The sequence below is a fragment of the Athene noctua genome, chromosome 6, assembly GCF_965140245.1.
Source record: "Athene noctua chromosome 6, bAthNoc1.hap1.1, whole genome shotgun sequence".
NCBI lineage: Eukaryota > Metazoa > Chordata > Aves > Strigiformes > Strigidae > Athene > Athene noctua.
Genome location: NC_134042.1, coordinates 28,166,831 through 28,181,338, shown reverse-complemented (window position 1 = coordinate 28,181,338; position 14,508 = coordinate 28,166,831). Strand labels below are relative to the sequence as shown.

At 48.9% G+C, this 14,508-nt stretch overlaps 1 protein-coding gene across 1 annotated transcript; it reads left to right on the top strand.

Annotated features, from left to right (window-relative positions):
- The first annotated feature begins 10,308 nt into the window (after positions 1 to 10,308).
- IRF2BPL (interferon regulatory factor 2 binding protein like) lies at positions 10,309 to 13,890 on the top strand. The gene has a single exon (XM_074910009.1). The coding sequence runs from the start codon at positions 10,929 to 10,931 to the stop codon at positions 13,146 to 13,148; it is 2,220 nt and encodes a 739-aa protein (XP_074766110.1). The 5' UTR covers positions 10,309 to 10,928; the 3' UTR covers positions 13,149 to 13,890.
- The last annotated feature ends 618 nt before the right edge of the window (positions 13,891 to 14,508 follow it).

Here is a 14,508-nt window from a genome sequence, read left to right as displayed (position 1 = left end):
GTTGTATGAAGCACTGACCAGCACAGTAAAATACATATCCTTTCTTGAAGAGTGTAGAGGCTAAATGTGCAAAGACTAGACAAAGGAAATAATATAAGATGTAATATTCAAGCAAGTTGTTTAAGGTAACTGTAGGTACATATGGTACCTCTGTGCTTTTATAACAAAAATCATATAGTGTCTGGGGGAGAAGAACTGCCCCCCAAAAAACAAGTTTATGTACCTTCATACATATAAATTATGTATACATCTGTAATATATATGTATATATTTTGTATACATAATCTGATTGCTTTTAAAAGATGCACACATCAATAACATAAACCTTTTGTAACTACACACTCAAGCTAAGTATTACTTAGCAGTGTGCATTTTTCTTTGGGTTTCACTAGTGCTTTCAAAGCATGATCAGTTTGTTTCTTCTGGCATAAATTGTCACCTGAAGCCCTAAATAAAAATATTGCTTCTACTCTGTCATATAGAGAGAATATATTCTATCTCTTTCACTCTAGGTACAAATGTGTCTGTCATGTTTAAAAAGGCAACAGTTAAATACATGTTTCTACTGTCAGAAACGCAGCAGTTAAACCCTAAATAATATCTATAGGATTAAGATCCAAGTACTTTACAAGAAATCTATATGCAGTTATCTTTCCACATTTCCTCTCTATCCCCTGTCATAGACTATGAAAGATAATATAAGAAGTGCTCTAGTATGTATGCTTATCTCATTATCTCCATTTTCAGGTAAGTGGAGCAAACTGTTTCACCTTAGTAGATTTGTAGCAAAATAATACACACTCCTCTATGTTAGAGGAATGAAAAAAGCAGAACAGAGCCCAGAACGGGGGCAGAGGGGGAGAGACAGGAGGAATTTTTAAAAGAGTTTTCTGAATAATCAGGATATCCAGTGAGACAAATAGAATGTGTAGAGAAGAAGCCAGAATTATCAAATTACCATGACAACCGTAGGCAAGAACCCAGAGAGAATCAGGTAAAGAAATTACAGTAGAATTACAGTTACCTTCACATTTATTTATTAAAAAAAAAAAATCCCAAGCAGTCAGGAAGAAATATTTCCTTTGGCCTAGCTTGGTATTGTGCAAAGGCTTGTGAAACGCGGCCTTGTTTGCAATTTTGAAATTGCTTTGCAAATATATACAAGTAGCTTTTATCTAGATTTGCATATGCAGATTGTTTTAACCAGCAGGATTTGATGTCAGATACAAAACTCAGAATCACAGATGCCTTAATTTGTTTGAAAACAGAAACTAAAAGAGAATATAGCAAAGGTAATGTGTGCGTGTGTGTACACACACGTATAATGTGTATTTCTGTCTTACTTCTAATACATTCTCCCTTGTATGTTTTTCAAATGACCACTTTCTTCATTCAAACCCTTGCTTAAACATTCACAACCAAAAAAGCTATTGAACAATGAATACAGTAAAAAAGAAGTGAAACTAAAGTGAAGTGAAACTAAAATAAGTAAGAATGATAGTGTTTATTTTAAAAAGCTTCAGGTTAACCATCAAGCGGTTAACCAGATTATCTGTTGAGTTTGGGCTGAAATTCCGTTTGGTCCATTTTAGTGTGCCATTTCATATACCATTCACTTCTGCTGAAAAGATGCAAGTATACAATTCTGAAAGTCAGAGATCCATGTTTAGAGAAGGAAGGGGGGATTTGTTCACATGGGGGGTGATTGGATTTTTTTCCCAGTTTTGAACAAAGCCCTCAAACTGCTAACACTCCAGTATATAAACAGAATTCCTTCAACACTTCATCTTTTCTGTTTTATGCCACTATCTGAATGCTTATTCCATTTTATATGTGTTCTGTAAACACAGATACATGCCCATATTGATCTTTTTAAATGCTGTCCTGAAGTTTGCTGTGGTCAGGGAGAGGAGTGATGCACTCCATTGTTCCCTGCTATGATGTCATGCTCAGACTTTGCCTTGGTTAAACAGAATTCAGTTTACTGAACTGCAGCAAAATGTCTTTAGGGAACCCAAATTTGTTGCTGTAGCAGAGATGGAAAGAAGTAACATGTTAAAAAAGAAGACATGGGTAAAAGGGTATAAATTCTGGCTAAAATATTTGCCACCTATATTTTACACTTTTTCAGAAGTAGATGTGCACATATTTATATACACACTCAAACTGCATAGCTCAAGGGTGTGTTTGTTTTAATCTTGGGAACTAGGACAAGCTGAGATTCACTCTCAGGACTTGCATCATCACGAAGATCTCTCTTAAACACGCAGTTCTATATCACACTGTTCATTCTTTTTACTCACATTAACCACACACGGAGTCCACATAATGGATCTAATCCTGCTAGCTGTCCAGTCATGTTAATGAGAGCTAAAGGCATCGGGCATGTTACAAGATCCAGTGGTAAATTAATTCATTTCCACCAGCATCTGAAAACCGTATGTGGGGATGGTGAGGGGAAGAAAGGGGACAGCCTTTTAATTATGTTGGGAGATCCTGAACTGGAAATCTGAAGGGACTGAGTGGGGAGAAGGAGGTCTTTCCTCCTCCTCCCTCTCTTCCTCCCTCCCTCCCTCCCTCCCTCCCGGCCTCAAAAAAATTCCTGGGGCCAGGCCTTCCCAAATAGAGACAGTTGGCAGGTATGTGTTAATCTTGTTCCCAGCACTTTGGAGAAGCCATGCACAGAGGCTCACCCTGTCCTTTCAAGGCAGCGCTTCCTGTCCTTCAAGAGTTAACCTTCTCTAGAACATTTATTTCACCATCTCAGGGAAAAAAAAAAAAAAAAAAACAAAAAAAAAAAACAACCCTGCAGAGCTGAGAGGCTGCAGATCACAAGGCCATTCTGATAGCCTCCTGTCCCCATGGCAACAGCAACGGCATTTATCAGTTCCTTATGAGAGCAGGCACAGCAAATCTGCATTGCACATGGCAGCCTTCCAGCCTTTCAAATGAAAGAGCACTTTGAACTGCTGCCAAGAGTGGAAGGAGCAGAGCTGTCAGGACTGCTTAATGCTGGCAGTTTGTACTTGGGAGCCTTTCAGTTCCCAGAATCCTTCAGCCGTGGCAGCCTGCCAGGTACTTAGCGGAAGCTAAAAACTAACCCCCAGACCATTCACTGCAGTGCACTCAAAATTTTCCACATGTACCATGTCACAAGTGCAGACTGTACAATGAAAGCAAACGCCTTCTACTTGGGATTCTAATTTTATTAATAATCTAGGAAAAAGCAATCGAAGATTAGCTGGCTGACAGCACTACAGTACAGCCACTGTTTATAACGCAGGGTGTGTGTCAAATGTGTATTTCATCCCTCAGAAACAGAATCAGCTCCGACAACAGGGGCTGCACAGCCCCAAATCTGCATGTAGTACCTGAGCTAGGGGAGATAGGGTTAGCAGAAGGGAGAGTGTGGTTATTTACAGTGGAGAATTTTTTAACAATCATCATCAAATTCATAGGAGTGAGACATGGAATAGAGAAAGAAGACAGTACTGCTGGCTGGTAAATATTTTCTGCCCTTACCCTCTGCATTTTGCTGACATTGTGAGAATCTCGGAAACTGGCTGATGAATGTAGCTGAGATACATGGTTCTTGGTGGGTTTCCTTTCAATGGAGAGTTTTCATGTGAACTTTTTATTGTTTTGCATTACCCAAAGCACAAGGGTTTCTATTGGCAGAGGAAACAAATTGGCACAGTTCTGCTTGCTTTTTTTTTTTTTTTTAAATCTGCACTGAGATCAAGGGCAAGGGCTTCATTTTCCAGCACTAGTCATAAGCCTTTAGCACAAATAGAATGAAAATTGTCTGTCGCTCAGGCAGTTGGACAGGGTTCAGGAAAACTATGTCTGGCACTAATTCCAAAGGGAAGGTTTGGTTCAATCCAGCATCATTAATTTCAGTAAACTGTTTTCACTAGTCTATATCCCACTGTTCAAGAGCTGTTTATTATCTTTTACCAAATAATGTCTTTTGGAGTACAGAGTAATGAAAAATACCTTATATGACTTACATCTGTATGTATACTCTCATATGTATTTATACATACAGATACAGTATACATGGATGCATTCACGTTTTTTTACTTTTCTGTTTTTTTCTTAACAACTGCTTGTTTCTTACCTTGCCTTTCCATTACAAAACACATTTATAATGCCAAATATAAAATAGTAAAAATAGCCCAGAAGGTGAAAGAGAGAAAGGGAAAGAGATGAAAAAAACCCTGGAGCAAAGACAATCTCCACAAATTTGTGAGTTTCACCACAAAACAAGGAAATGTAGTGCCTCTTTTTCAGCTCGCAGCTATCTTTGGCTGCTGCTTGAAGACTTGACTTAATTCACCCAGGCAGTAGTGTCTAAAAGTAATACACCAAGACAGTTAATTCTGGCACTTAGTTTCCCTTAGGAATTTTACCCACAATCTTTGAAAAGAAAGTAAATGATCTTTTTTTCCCTCTCAGTTTCCCCCCATAGCTCATCTTGATATGTGCTAATAAAAGAAACTGCCTCCCCCCCTTCTGTTCTCACCTTTATCCTGTGCCCATATCATCCTTCTTTCAATAACAATGTTAATCAGCATTTATAACATGGTCTGGGAGAAAAAGTGGTTTAGGTCTTTTCAGATGGCCTAGTTACAGAGGAAAAGGAGGTTATGCCGTGTGAAATAACTTCAGATAGTGCAGTTTCTTTCTTTCTTTCTTTCTTTCTTTCTTTCTTTCTTTCTTTCTTTCTTTCTTTCTTTCTTTCTTTCTTTCTTTCCTTTCTTTCTTTCTTTCTTTCTTTCTTTCTTTCTTTCTTTCTTTCTTTCTTTCTTTCTTTCTTTCTTTCTTTCTTTCTTTCCTCTTTCTTTCTTTCTTTCTTTCTTTCTTTCTTTCTTTCTTTCTTTCTTTCTTTCTTTCTTTCTTTCTTTTTTCTTCCTTTCTCATTTTCTTTCTTTTTTCTTCCTTTTTTCTTCCTTTCCTTTCCTTTCCTTTCCTTTCCTTTCCTTTCCTTTCCTTTCCTTTCCTTTCCTTTCCTTTCCTTTCCTTTCCTTTCCTTTCCTTTCCTTTCCTTTCCTTTCCTTTCCTTTCCTTTCCTTTCCCTTTCCTTTCCTATCCCCCCTTCCCACCTCCTCCATTTTTTTGAAAACACAGTAAAGTTTTGTTCAGTTTTCAAGTGTTATTAATCACTGGTGGAGGCCAAAAGCAGGGATATTTTTCTTGGCAGCACGTTTTGATAAACAATCTGTGTATGGGGTGAAGGGGGGGGAGCTTGTCTTGCTGGTAACTAAGCTAATGTTTGGCAGATTCTTAACTGTCACGAAAGTGCAAGTGGCTCTCAGTGGGAATAGCCTTAAAAAATGTACCGATTCAGTTGATTCATTACTGTTGATTGTTTACTACATCCACAGGATGTAAGATGAAAACAGTCCAGGGATAAAGTAAAAATAACAACAGCGGAAGACCCAGCCTCTGCATATCCAAGCCTAAAACACACTACCCAGTCGCTAGTCCCTTGCAGAGCGAGCAGAATTAATTGTAGGTGTTTTATTTTGCACTGTAAGATTTGGCAAAAGTTAACGTGCGAAAATCTGGGCTTGCAGGCGGGTTTCAAAACCATAAAGACAGCTGTAGAAAAATCGATTTGGGGCGGGTCTCAAAGAGGAGCCCTAACTGCTTCCCGGGGCAGAAGGGAGAGAGAGGGTGGTGGGGTCAGGGGATGCAGAGATGCCTCGGTGGGACATGGGGGGTGGCGAGCAGGGAAGGAAGGAAGGAAGGAAGGAAGGAAGGAAGGAAGGAAGGAAGGAAGGAAGGAAGGAAGGAAGGAAGGAAGGAAGGAAGGAAGGAAGGGAGGGAGGGAGGGAGGGAGGGAGGGAGGAAGGAAGGAAGGAAGGAAGGAAGGAAGGAAGGAAGGAAGGAAGGAAGGAAGGAAGGAAGGAAGGAAGGGAGGGAGGAAGGGAGGGAGAGAGTTCCTAGATGGGAAAGTGGTAGGCTTTGTATGGAAGAAGGCTCACTACCTGAAGAATGGTAGGGAAAAGCAGAATTATAATGAGATGAGAACTGAAACGATAAACAGAAACACGTAATTACACTCCTATTCTTTGTAACGAGGTGTTTTGACACTTCCTGGCAGCTCCTAGTAGAAGACAATGTTGTTTAATTTGACAAAATTATGCAACTCCTTCTTGAAGTGTTTGTGTTTTGATTTCCTGAACACACTCCCTTTACCACCAAGTGCCTCTGTTCACTGCTAATCTCTGCATTGTTTTGAACTCAGTAATTTGATTTTGACGGATTTTATTTTATTTGCTATACTGAGGTAAATCACACTCTCAGGAAATGTGCTTCCCTTCTGGGTCTTGTATTTTTGTAGCTGCTCTTTTGACCATTGAGGAAAGAGCCATTTCTGTAGGTAAGCACCTTCAGAAGAACCAGCTGCTGTGACTGCTGCCCCAATCAGTGCCAAAACTTTGTAAAGCGAGCAGGAAAGAGTTAAACATATTCCCAGGCTGTGAACATTTAGAGCCAGACCAGACCTTTCATTCCCAAACCACTGAGATCATGGTCTCTAATTATTACTGCTTGCAAACTTTGGAGCTGTCCTATATGCTGCATAATTAACACCGGACTGCTGATCACTAATCAACAGTACTCCCCTCGCATCCAGGCCAAGAGCAGGCCTGGGCACTGGGAGCTCACACAGGGGCACTGTGCAGAGCAGAGCCAGGCAGACCTCGGCTTTGTCGCTTCTTTCTTCACAGGGCGTTGCACCCTCCACGCCCGATACCTGCCAGTGGCACTAAAGAAGGTGCTGGTCGGCTCCTGCACAGTCGTTTGGATTCCTTCGTTTAAATCAAAGCTTCACCTGCTGTTTTAATGGTGCACAGATGTGTGTGCGCTTGTACGTCCCAGTGTACTTCCAAATAAAGAGGGTACTAGGAGTAAAGGGAAAGGGATTATCAGATGGCAGTATTTATCCTAGCACCGAAAGGAAGGAGTTAGTAGATTTCACTTCTGATAGTGAAAATTACATTCTTTGTCCCTTGGGAATACTGGCAGGTTGTAAACTTTGGGCAATCTCCGCTGAATCCCTAATGCTGAGGCTAAAGTGCTGACTCGTGTTCCTGCGTAAAAAGCAGTAGCTGGGTAGCAATTGTTCTGGGCCGTGACTCCATCCCTCTTTGCACTCCCCTCCATCCTATTAAACAAGCTCCTGTCAGGGGGTTCTTAGGCTATTTTTTGCTCCCTTCTTTCATTCACTTAGCCAGATCAGGCACCTGAATGGCTTCATTGTTTGGGCTTCATCTTTTCCTCCTCCAAACATAATTTTAATTCCTGGATTATTTCAGAGCTAAATAAACACCAGACATGTTTAGTGCAAATCCAGTAAGGCTGATTTGGATGGCTCCTGCCCCACCATTCGCATTGCAAAGGAGAGGGAAGGCTGAAGGTGAGCAGGGCAGCATGCTGCTACCCTCGCAGGGACAGTGCTGCCATAGCTTGGAGCTTTGTTACATTGCTACCGTTCAATCTATTTTCCTCTACCAGATTAGATTGATACTGACAACTCGTTCCCTGTGAAGGTGCCACGGCATGGCATTTATTTGCATTTACATTGCAGTTCTCTTCATCAGTCAGCTTTGCAGAGATCACTGCTGCTGCTGACCATATTGTTGCTATGCTGACACTTCATCCTTCAGTGCTGCTTGCGTAAGGGTACAATACGTGCCCATGACCAAAGTTTAAATCAAAGTTTAATCATTACGGAAAAACAAACATATTTCCACGACTGTGTATCCTGCAAGTAAAAGTAAAGGCAGTTTGGTTGGGTCACAGATGCTAATCTCTTTTTTTATTCACAAACTATAAAGGGAGTTGACAGCACCTGTGAATGGTTTTCTGAGGCTAGATTATATCTAAGGTGATTATTATTTACACCCACTATAAAGACTGCTCTTGTGAGCCAAGAAGTCTGTTCCTGGGAGGTGAGTGTTACCAAAAAAGGGCTTTCTTGCAGGAGGCTTCAGTAGAGCGAGGAGCAAGGGTGAGGGGCGGTGTGTTGGTTTTGTATAACACGGGGACTGAAATACAGTTGTGATATGCTGCAGTTCTGCATTCCCAGATACTCGGGATGAAGGGGAAAGCCTCAGCTCTTGCAACTTGATTTTTGTTAAGCAGAGGCTGACCTTTTCCCACAGCTCAGTTCTGCTTCTCATATGAAGATCAACATGGGGCAGTAAAAGGATAGGAGAGGAGTTGACCTTCCAGTACGAAGCAGAGTGAACACATGCTTGTTTACTCAAGTAAAGTCATATTAATGTAGAAATCCTGCAGCCATCACTAAATCACTGTGGCTGGAAGCAAAGACTTTTACTTTGACCAGCTTTCATCTGCCTTACTAGAAGCATGCTTCTGTGAAGCCTCTATAATGTCCACAGTTTAGGTGTGAAATTTCGAAGTGTGAAATCCACTCTCCTTTAGCGCATTTTCTTCAGCCAATTTGCATATAGGAGACTCACATAATTGAAAGACTTTTCTATCTCTACTCGCTGCTTCTGTAAGCTCCCCCTGAAAAAGAGTCACTTTGTCAGAATTTATTTTCTTACTGTATTTTATCCGGGCCTACCATTTCTGTAATTTCAGTGTATGCATTTCATTAAGCCTTCCCTGTAAAATAATTCCGCTCACATACGCATCAAATTCGTTTGCAAGCTTTATAGATTATAACCAGACACATATAAAACGTTTTAGACAACTAAAAATAGAAATGAAGCGCATTGGCGATATGAAACGAATTATTTAAAGCAGCAAGTTTTTGTCGTGTGAGTTTTGAAACGTTATTAACCGAATACAAGGTATCTTCCCCGCTCGGTGCTGCAATCGCTGCTGGGCGGGCGTGCGTGTGGAAAGCTGCCGTGGCACCATGCCACAGAAACCCCACGTCCCTTTCAAGCGCGGAGGGAAACCTGTAATGGACGGGGGTTCCGGCGTTTCTAGCCACAAGGGAACTAGGAAGAGGCACTGAAAGAAAGAACGAACGAACTCCATCCAGCACAGCGCAGCCCAGCCGGGAGAGGCTCCGCATCCACCGAGAGGGCGGGCGGGGGCACCCAGGACCCCGGGTGGGCGCCAGTGTCACGACACCGCCCGCCGCGCAGCCCGCCGGGGCCCTGCCTAGCCGCGGCCCCGCAGGGCGAGCTTGTTACACTTTGGACGGAGACAGCGGTGTCGGTGTTCGCAAAACCAGCCCCCGAGCGCAGCGAGAGTAAGAGCGGGCGGTGCAGAGCCCCTCCTGGCGAGCGCGGGCACCGGCGTGGCCGCGGGCCACTTCGGGCATGGCGGGCGAGAGAAGGCAGGCTCCGGGGTTTTCTTGCTTTGTTTTCCTCCCAATGAAATGAATTCTCGGCTTATTTGCATAAACCCAAGTTGTTTTGAGTAATTTGCCTGTTAGCAGTGTTATGCAAATGTTAGCAAGCTATTTAAAGGGGGAAATGAAGGGGGGGGGGGGGGAAGCTGTGTGTTCTCACAGCGCCGGGGAAATCCTATGTCCCTTTGCATTAGCGAGATGAGATCACAGCGATTACTCACCTGCCTGGCCTCTCCTACACCCTTGAGCAACGCACAGCACTATCTTTCCCAGCCCAACCTTAACCACTCGGCAAACATGGCTGATTTAAACAAATCAAAAGTGGAAGAGCTTCTGATGCAGTGACGGGCTTACAGAAACTGTGTCATTCTGTCACCGGGATCACTGAAAGAGAAACACGAAATCGGATATTAAGGCGGGATCCCCCCATTTGCCTCAGCATCCGGAGCACACGGGAATCCCACCGACAGCCTCGGTGGCAGGACGCCGCGCAGTCGTCACGGAGGCAAAACGGGGCAACCCGCGGGTTTACAAAATCCTGAAAAGGAGACGTTTGAACTTAGAAAGCCCAGCCAGGAAAAAAAAAAAAAAAAAAAGACCCCCCAACCCCCCCGTGCATGCGCCTGCTGGCCGGGCAGTGGCGGCGGCGGACCCGCGGCGCGGGCTGGGGCGGAGGGCGAGGGCGCGATCTGGCGTTCGAGTTTCCAAACATAGCCGGCAGCGCGCGCTGCCCGCGCTCCCCGCCGCGCTCCAGCTGCCGGCCGCGCCGGGGGGGTGCGGGCAGGGCGCCGGGCATGCGCGCCCCGCGCAACAAGTGGGCTCGGCGCCGCCGGGCGGGGGGGAGGGGAGCGGGACGGAGCGGAGCGGAGCGGGGGGGCGGGCGCTCGGCGGTGACGCGGGGCCCCGCCCGGGCGCAGCCGAGCCGGGAGCGCGGCGCGGAGGAGGGGAGGGAGGGGCGGCGCGGGGGGAGCGCGGCGCGGCGGAGGGGACGCGCGGGCACAGGCGGCGGCGCGCAGCACCCCGCGCTCGGACTGCGAGCAGCGGTGAGGATGTGAGTGAGGAGCAGGCGGCGCCGCTCGCCACGCTGCTGCCGCCGCTGGCCCCGGGCCGCTACCGCTCCGCCGGCGCTCGGGGAAGGCGGCGCCGCCGCCGTCGCGGCCGGGACCGGACAGCTCCGCGCGGGTGCCCGTCTTCTGCTCGCGGCGGTGGATCGGCACGTCCCGAAGTGCGAGCTCGCGAGGCAGCCGCGGCGGGTGGAAGGTGACCCCCCCATCTTCCTCCGTGCACCTCCGCCTCCTCCCGGAGGAGGAGCAGCAGCGGCGGAGAGCTACAGAGCGCAGGGAAACAGAAGCGGCTAGAAGGCGACCCCCGCCCAGCCCCCCGGAGGAGCAGGAGCAGCGGTCCCCACCCCTGCGGGGCAGCAGCGGCAGGACCGGGTAGAAGAAGCCCTCTCCGGCAGCAGGAGCTCTCTCCGGCTGCAAGGGGCAACGGGATCAGGTACGGAGAGCCACCCCCCCCTGCAGCCCGGGGGGAAGACTGAGCCAGCCCCTACCCCAGCGGCAGTAGCTCCCCGGCCAGCAGCACCATGTCCGCCGCGCAGGTGTCGTCGTCCCGGAGACAGTCATGCTACCTGTGCGACCTGCCCCGCATGCCCTGGGCCATGATCTGGGACTTCACGGAGCCCGTCTGCCGGGGCTGCGTCAACTACGAGGGCGCCGACCGCATCGAGTTCGTGATCGAGACGGCCCGGCAGCTGAAGCGGGCGCACGGCTGCTTCCAGGACGGCCGCTCCCCGGGCCCCCCGCCGCCGGTCGGCGTCAAGGCAGTGCCGCTCTCCGCCAAGGAAGCGGCGGCAGCGGCGGCGGCCCAGCAGCAGCTCAACCATGTGGACGCCTCCTCCAAGGCAGCCTCGGCGGGGCTGACCCAGTCCAGCCTGGACCGCTACGGGCTCAGCGCGGCCGCGGCGGAGCAACGCAGCCGCTTTGAGTACCCGCCGCCGCCGGGCAGCCTGGGCAGCACCCACGGCGCCCGCCTGCCCAACGGGCTCGGGGGGCCCAACGGCTTCCCCAAGCCGCCTGAGGACGGGCCGCCGGAGCTGAACCGGCAGAGCCCCAACTCCTCCTCGTCCTCTTCCTCCTCCCGCCGCGGAGCGCACGGGGGGCTGGTGTCCGGCCTGCCCCCGGGGGCCGCCGGCGCCCAGATGAACGTGCCCCCCAACCTGCTGCCGCAGACCTTGCTCAACGGGCCCGCCGCCTCCGGCGTGGCGCTGCCCCCGCCGCACGGGGGCCTGAGCGGCCGCGGCGGCGGCGGCCCCCCGGCGCCCTCCGCCTCCTCCCAAGGGGGCACCTGCGGCGGCGGCGCCGGGGGAGGCGGCGGCTCGTCCTCCGAGGCCTGCGGCAAGCGGCCGGGCTCGGTGTCCAGCAGCGACCAAGAGCGGGAGCTGAAGGAGAAGCAGCGCAACGCGGAGGCGCTGGCCGAGCTCAGCGAGAGCTTGCGGAACCGGGCCGAGGAGTGGGCCAGCAAGCCCAAGATCGTGCGGGACACGCTGCTCACCCTGGCCGGCTGCACCCCCTACGAGGTGCGCTTCAAGAAGGACCATGCACTGCTGGGCCGTGTCTTCGCCTTCGACGCCGTTTCCAAGCCGGGCATGGACTATGAGCTGAAGCTCTTCATCGAGTACCCCAGCGGCTCCGGCACCGTCTTCTCCAGCGCCTCCGGCGTGGCTAAGCAGATGTACCAGGACTGCATGAAGGACTTCGGCCGCGGCCTCTCCTCGGGGTTCAAGTACCTGGAGTACGAGAAGAAGCACGGCTCCGGCGACTGGCGGCTCCTGGGGGACCTGCTGCCCGAGTCCGTGCGCTTCTTCAAGGAGCTGGTGGGCGCCGACATGCTGCCGCAGCCCTACCTGGACGCCAGCTGCCCCATGCTGCCCACGGCGCTGGTGAGTCTCCCGCGGCCGGGGGCCGGGGCCGGCGGGGCGCAGGGCACGGCCGCCGCCTCTAGGGGACCCGGCGGCGGTGGCGGCGGCGGCGGCGGGGCGATGCGCAAGAGGAAAGCCTCTCCCGAGCCCTCGGACTCGGCCGAGGGGGCTCTGAAGCTCAGCGACGAGCAGCAGCGGCAGCAGTGGATGGCCAGCCAGAGCGAAGCGCTCAAACTCACCATGTCGGCCGGGGGCTTCGGGGCGGTGCACGGCGGAGGCCCCCCGCCGCCGCCGCCGCCGCCCCTCGGGCCTCACTCCAACCGGACCACGCCGCCCGAGTCCGCCCCCCAGAACGGACAGTCCCCCATGGCCGCGCTCATGTCGGTGGCCGATACGCTGGGCAATGCCCACTCGCCCAAGGACGGCAGCTCGGTGCACTCCACCACGTCCACCCGCAGGAACAGCAGCAGCCCCGTGTCGCCGGCCTCGGTGCCGGGCCAGCGCCGCCTGGCCTCCCGCAACGGGGACATGAACCTGCAAGTGGCCCCTCCTCCCCCCAGCGCCCACCCCGCCATGGACCAAGTGCACCCCCAAAACATTCCGGACTCCCCCATGGCCAACAGCGGGCCCCTGTGCTGCACCATTTGCCACGAACGCTTGGAGGACACCCACTTTGTTCAGTGCCCTTCTGTGCCCAGCCACAAGTTCTGCTTCCCTTGTTCCAGAGAGAGCATCAAGGCCCAAGGGGCGACTGGCGAAGTCTACTGCCCCAGTGGAGAGAAATGCCCCCTAGTCGGTTCTAATGTGCCTTGGGCGTTTATGCAGGGCGAGATCGCGACCATTTTAGCTGGGGACGTTAAAGTGAAAAAGGAGAGAGACCCTTGAGTAGGAAATCCAATCCCTTCAGACTCCTGAAGATGTAGAATTGTGAATATAACAAACTGCAAAAGTTAGTCTTATGTATAGACATTATTTTCGTCGTATGTTTCTATATTTTGAAACAAAGGTATGTACTCTTCTTCATTTGAAGGATAGAGCTGGTTTTTGTTAAACAGAATATAATATTGTTTGGTTACTACATAATACCTGTTCTCATTTCTTTGGCAGTGTGTTGGCTAGGTACAAAGTTAATAGCCCTTAGCGATTACCTGCTGCTGGTGTGTATTTTTGTAAATGTATGCACTTCTCTGAAAGAAGAAGAAAAACACAAAAAGACAAAAAAAAAATTTTTTTTTGCCAAGGCCAGTGTTGATGCCTAAAAAATTGCTACAAAAATGGTGACAGCTTACGTTTTACAAGCCCTGAGTGTTAGTCTTTCACTTTATTTTTTTCGTTTTTGTTTTTTGTTTGCAAAACGGTGGGGTGGCTCTGGGGGGAGGGTGTTTTTTGTTGCAAGTTTGTAAGGAAAATGTTTCAGTTTGTTTCTATTGATCTGAACGTTTTTAATCTTCATGTGTTTTTTGTTTTTGCTTTTATTGATGCACGGATGCTTTTGAACAGTAGAGCAAAATGCTGTACATGAAAAACATGCTCTGTTTGTCCTTTATACATTTCTGTAGTTAACAGAACACTGTAATGTGCCTTGGAGCTTAGTAAATTGTAATAAATTCAATTGATATTAATACTTCTCGACTAGCAAGTTTTATTTTTCTCGGAGCTTAGGCAGCATGCGCAAGCCATGTTGCCTTTTTAAAAGTCTCCATTATACCAAGAGCCTGCAGTTCGTTGTGATAATTGTGGTACTTGTACTCACATTTTCACATATATGTAGTACGATGACAATGTTGATGGTGTTATCAAACTTACTTAAATCTTGGCACTGTGCCTATTTACATTTCACCTTTAATGTTGCAGTAACAGTTGCTGACTAAGCATTTTCTATTTACTGTTTCTGCATCTCATTTCCTCCTCCCTTCTCCCCCCACCCCCCCCAGCTCTCCAGCTGCAAACAGTGTTTGCAATACAGGATGCATCTATTGCCTGTGCAATTCAATAAGGCTTGAGATTTGAAGCCCAGTTTAACAAAAGAACCAGCATCACGTGGTTAATAATTTTAGTTAATTTTAAGAGCGGTCGTCGAAGCTTGACATTAGCTGTAGACTTGGCAAGGCAAGACTGTAGTTGAGCACAGCGCAAAAAAGCGTAGCTAGAAATAACAGCTTCTACAGTTGGTGTTGCAGCCAGTGGGTAGCCACCCCATTTAGGCAATGACTTTTCATAACAGTTGGTGAACAGTTCAGGGGCT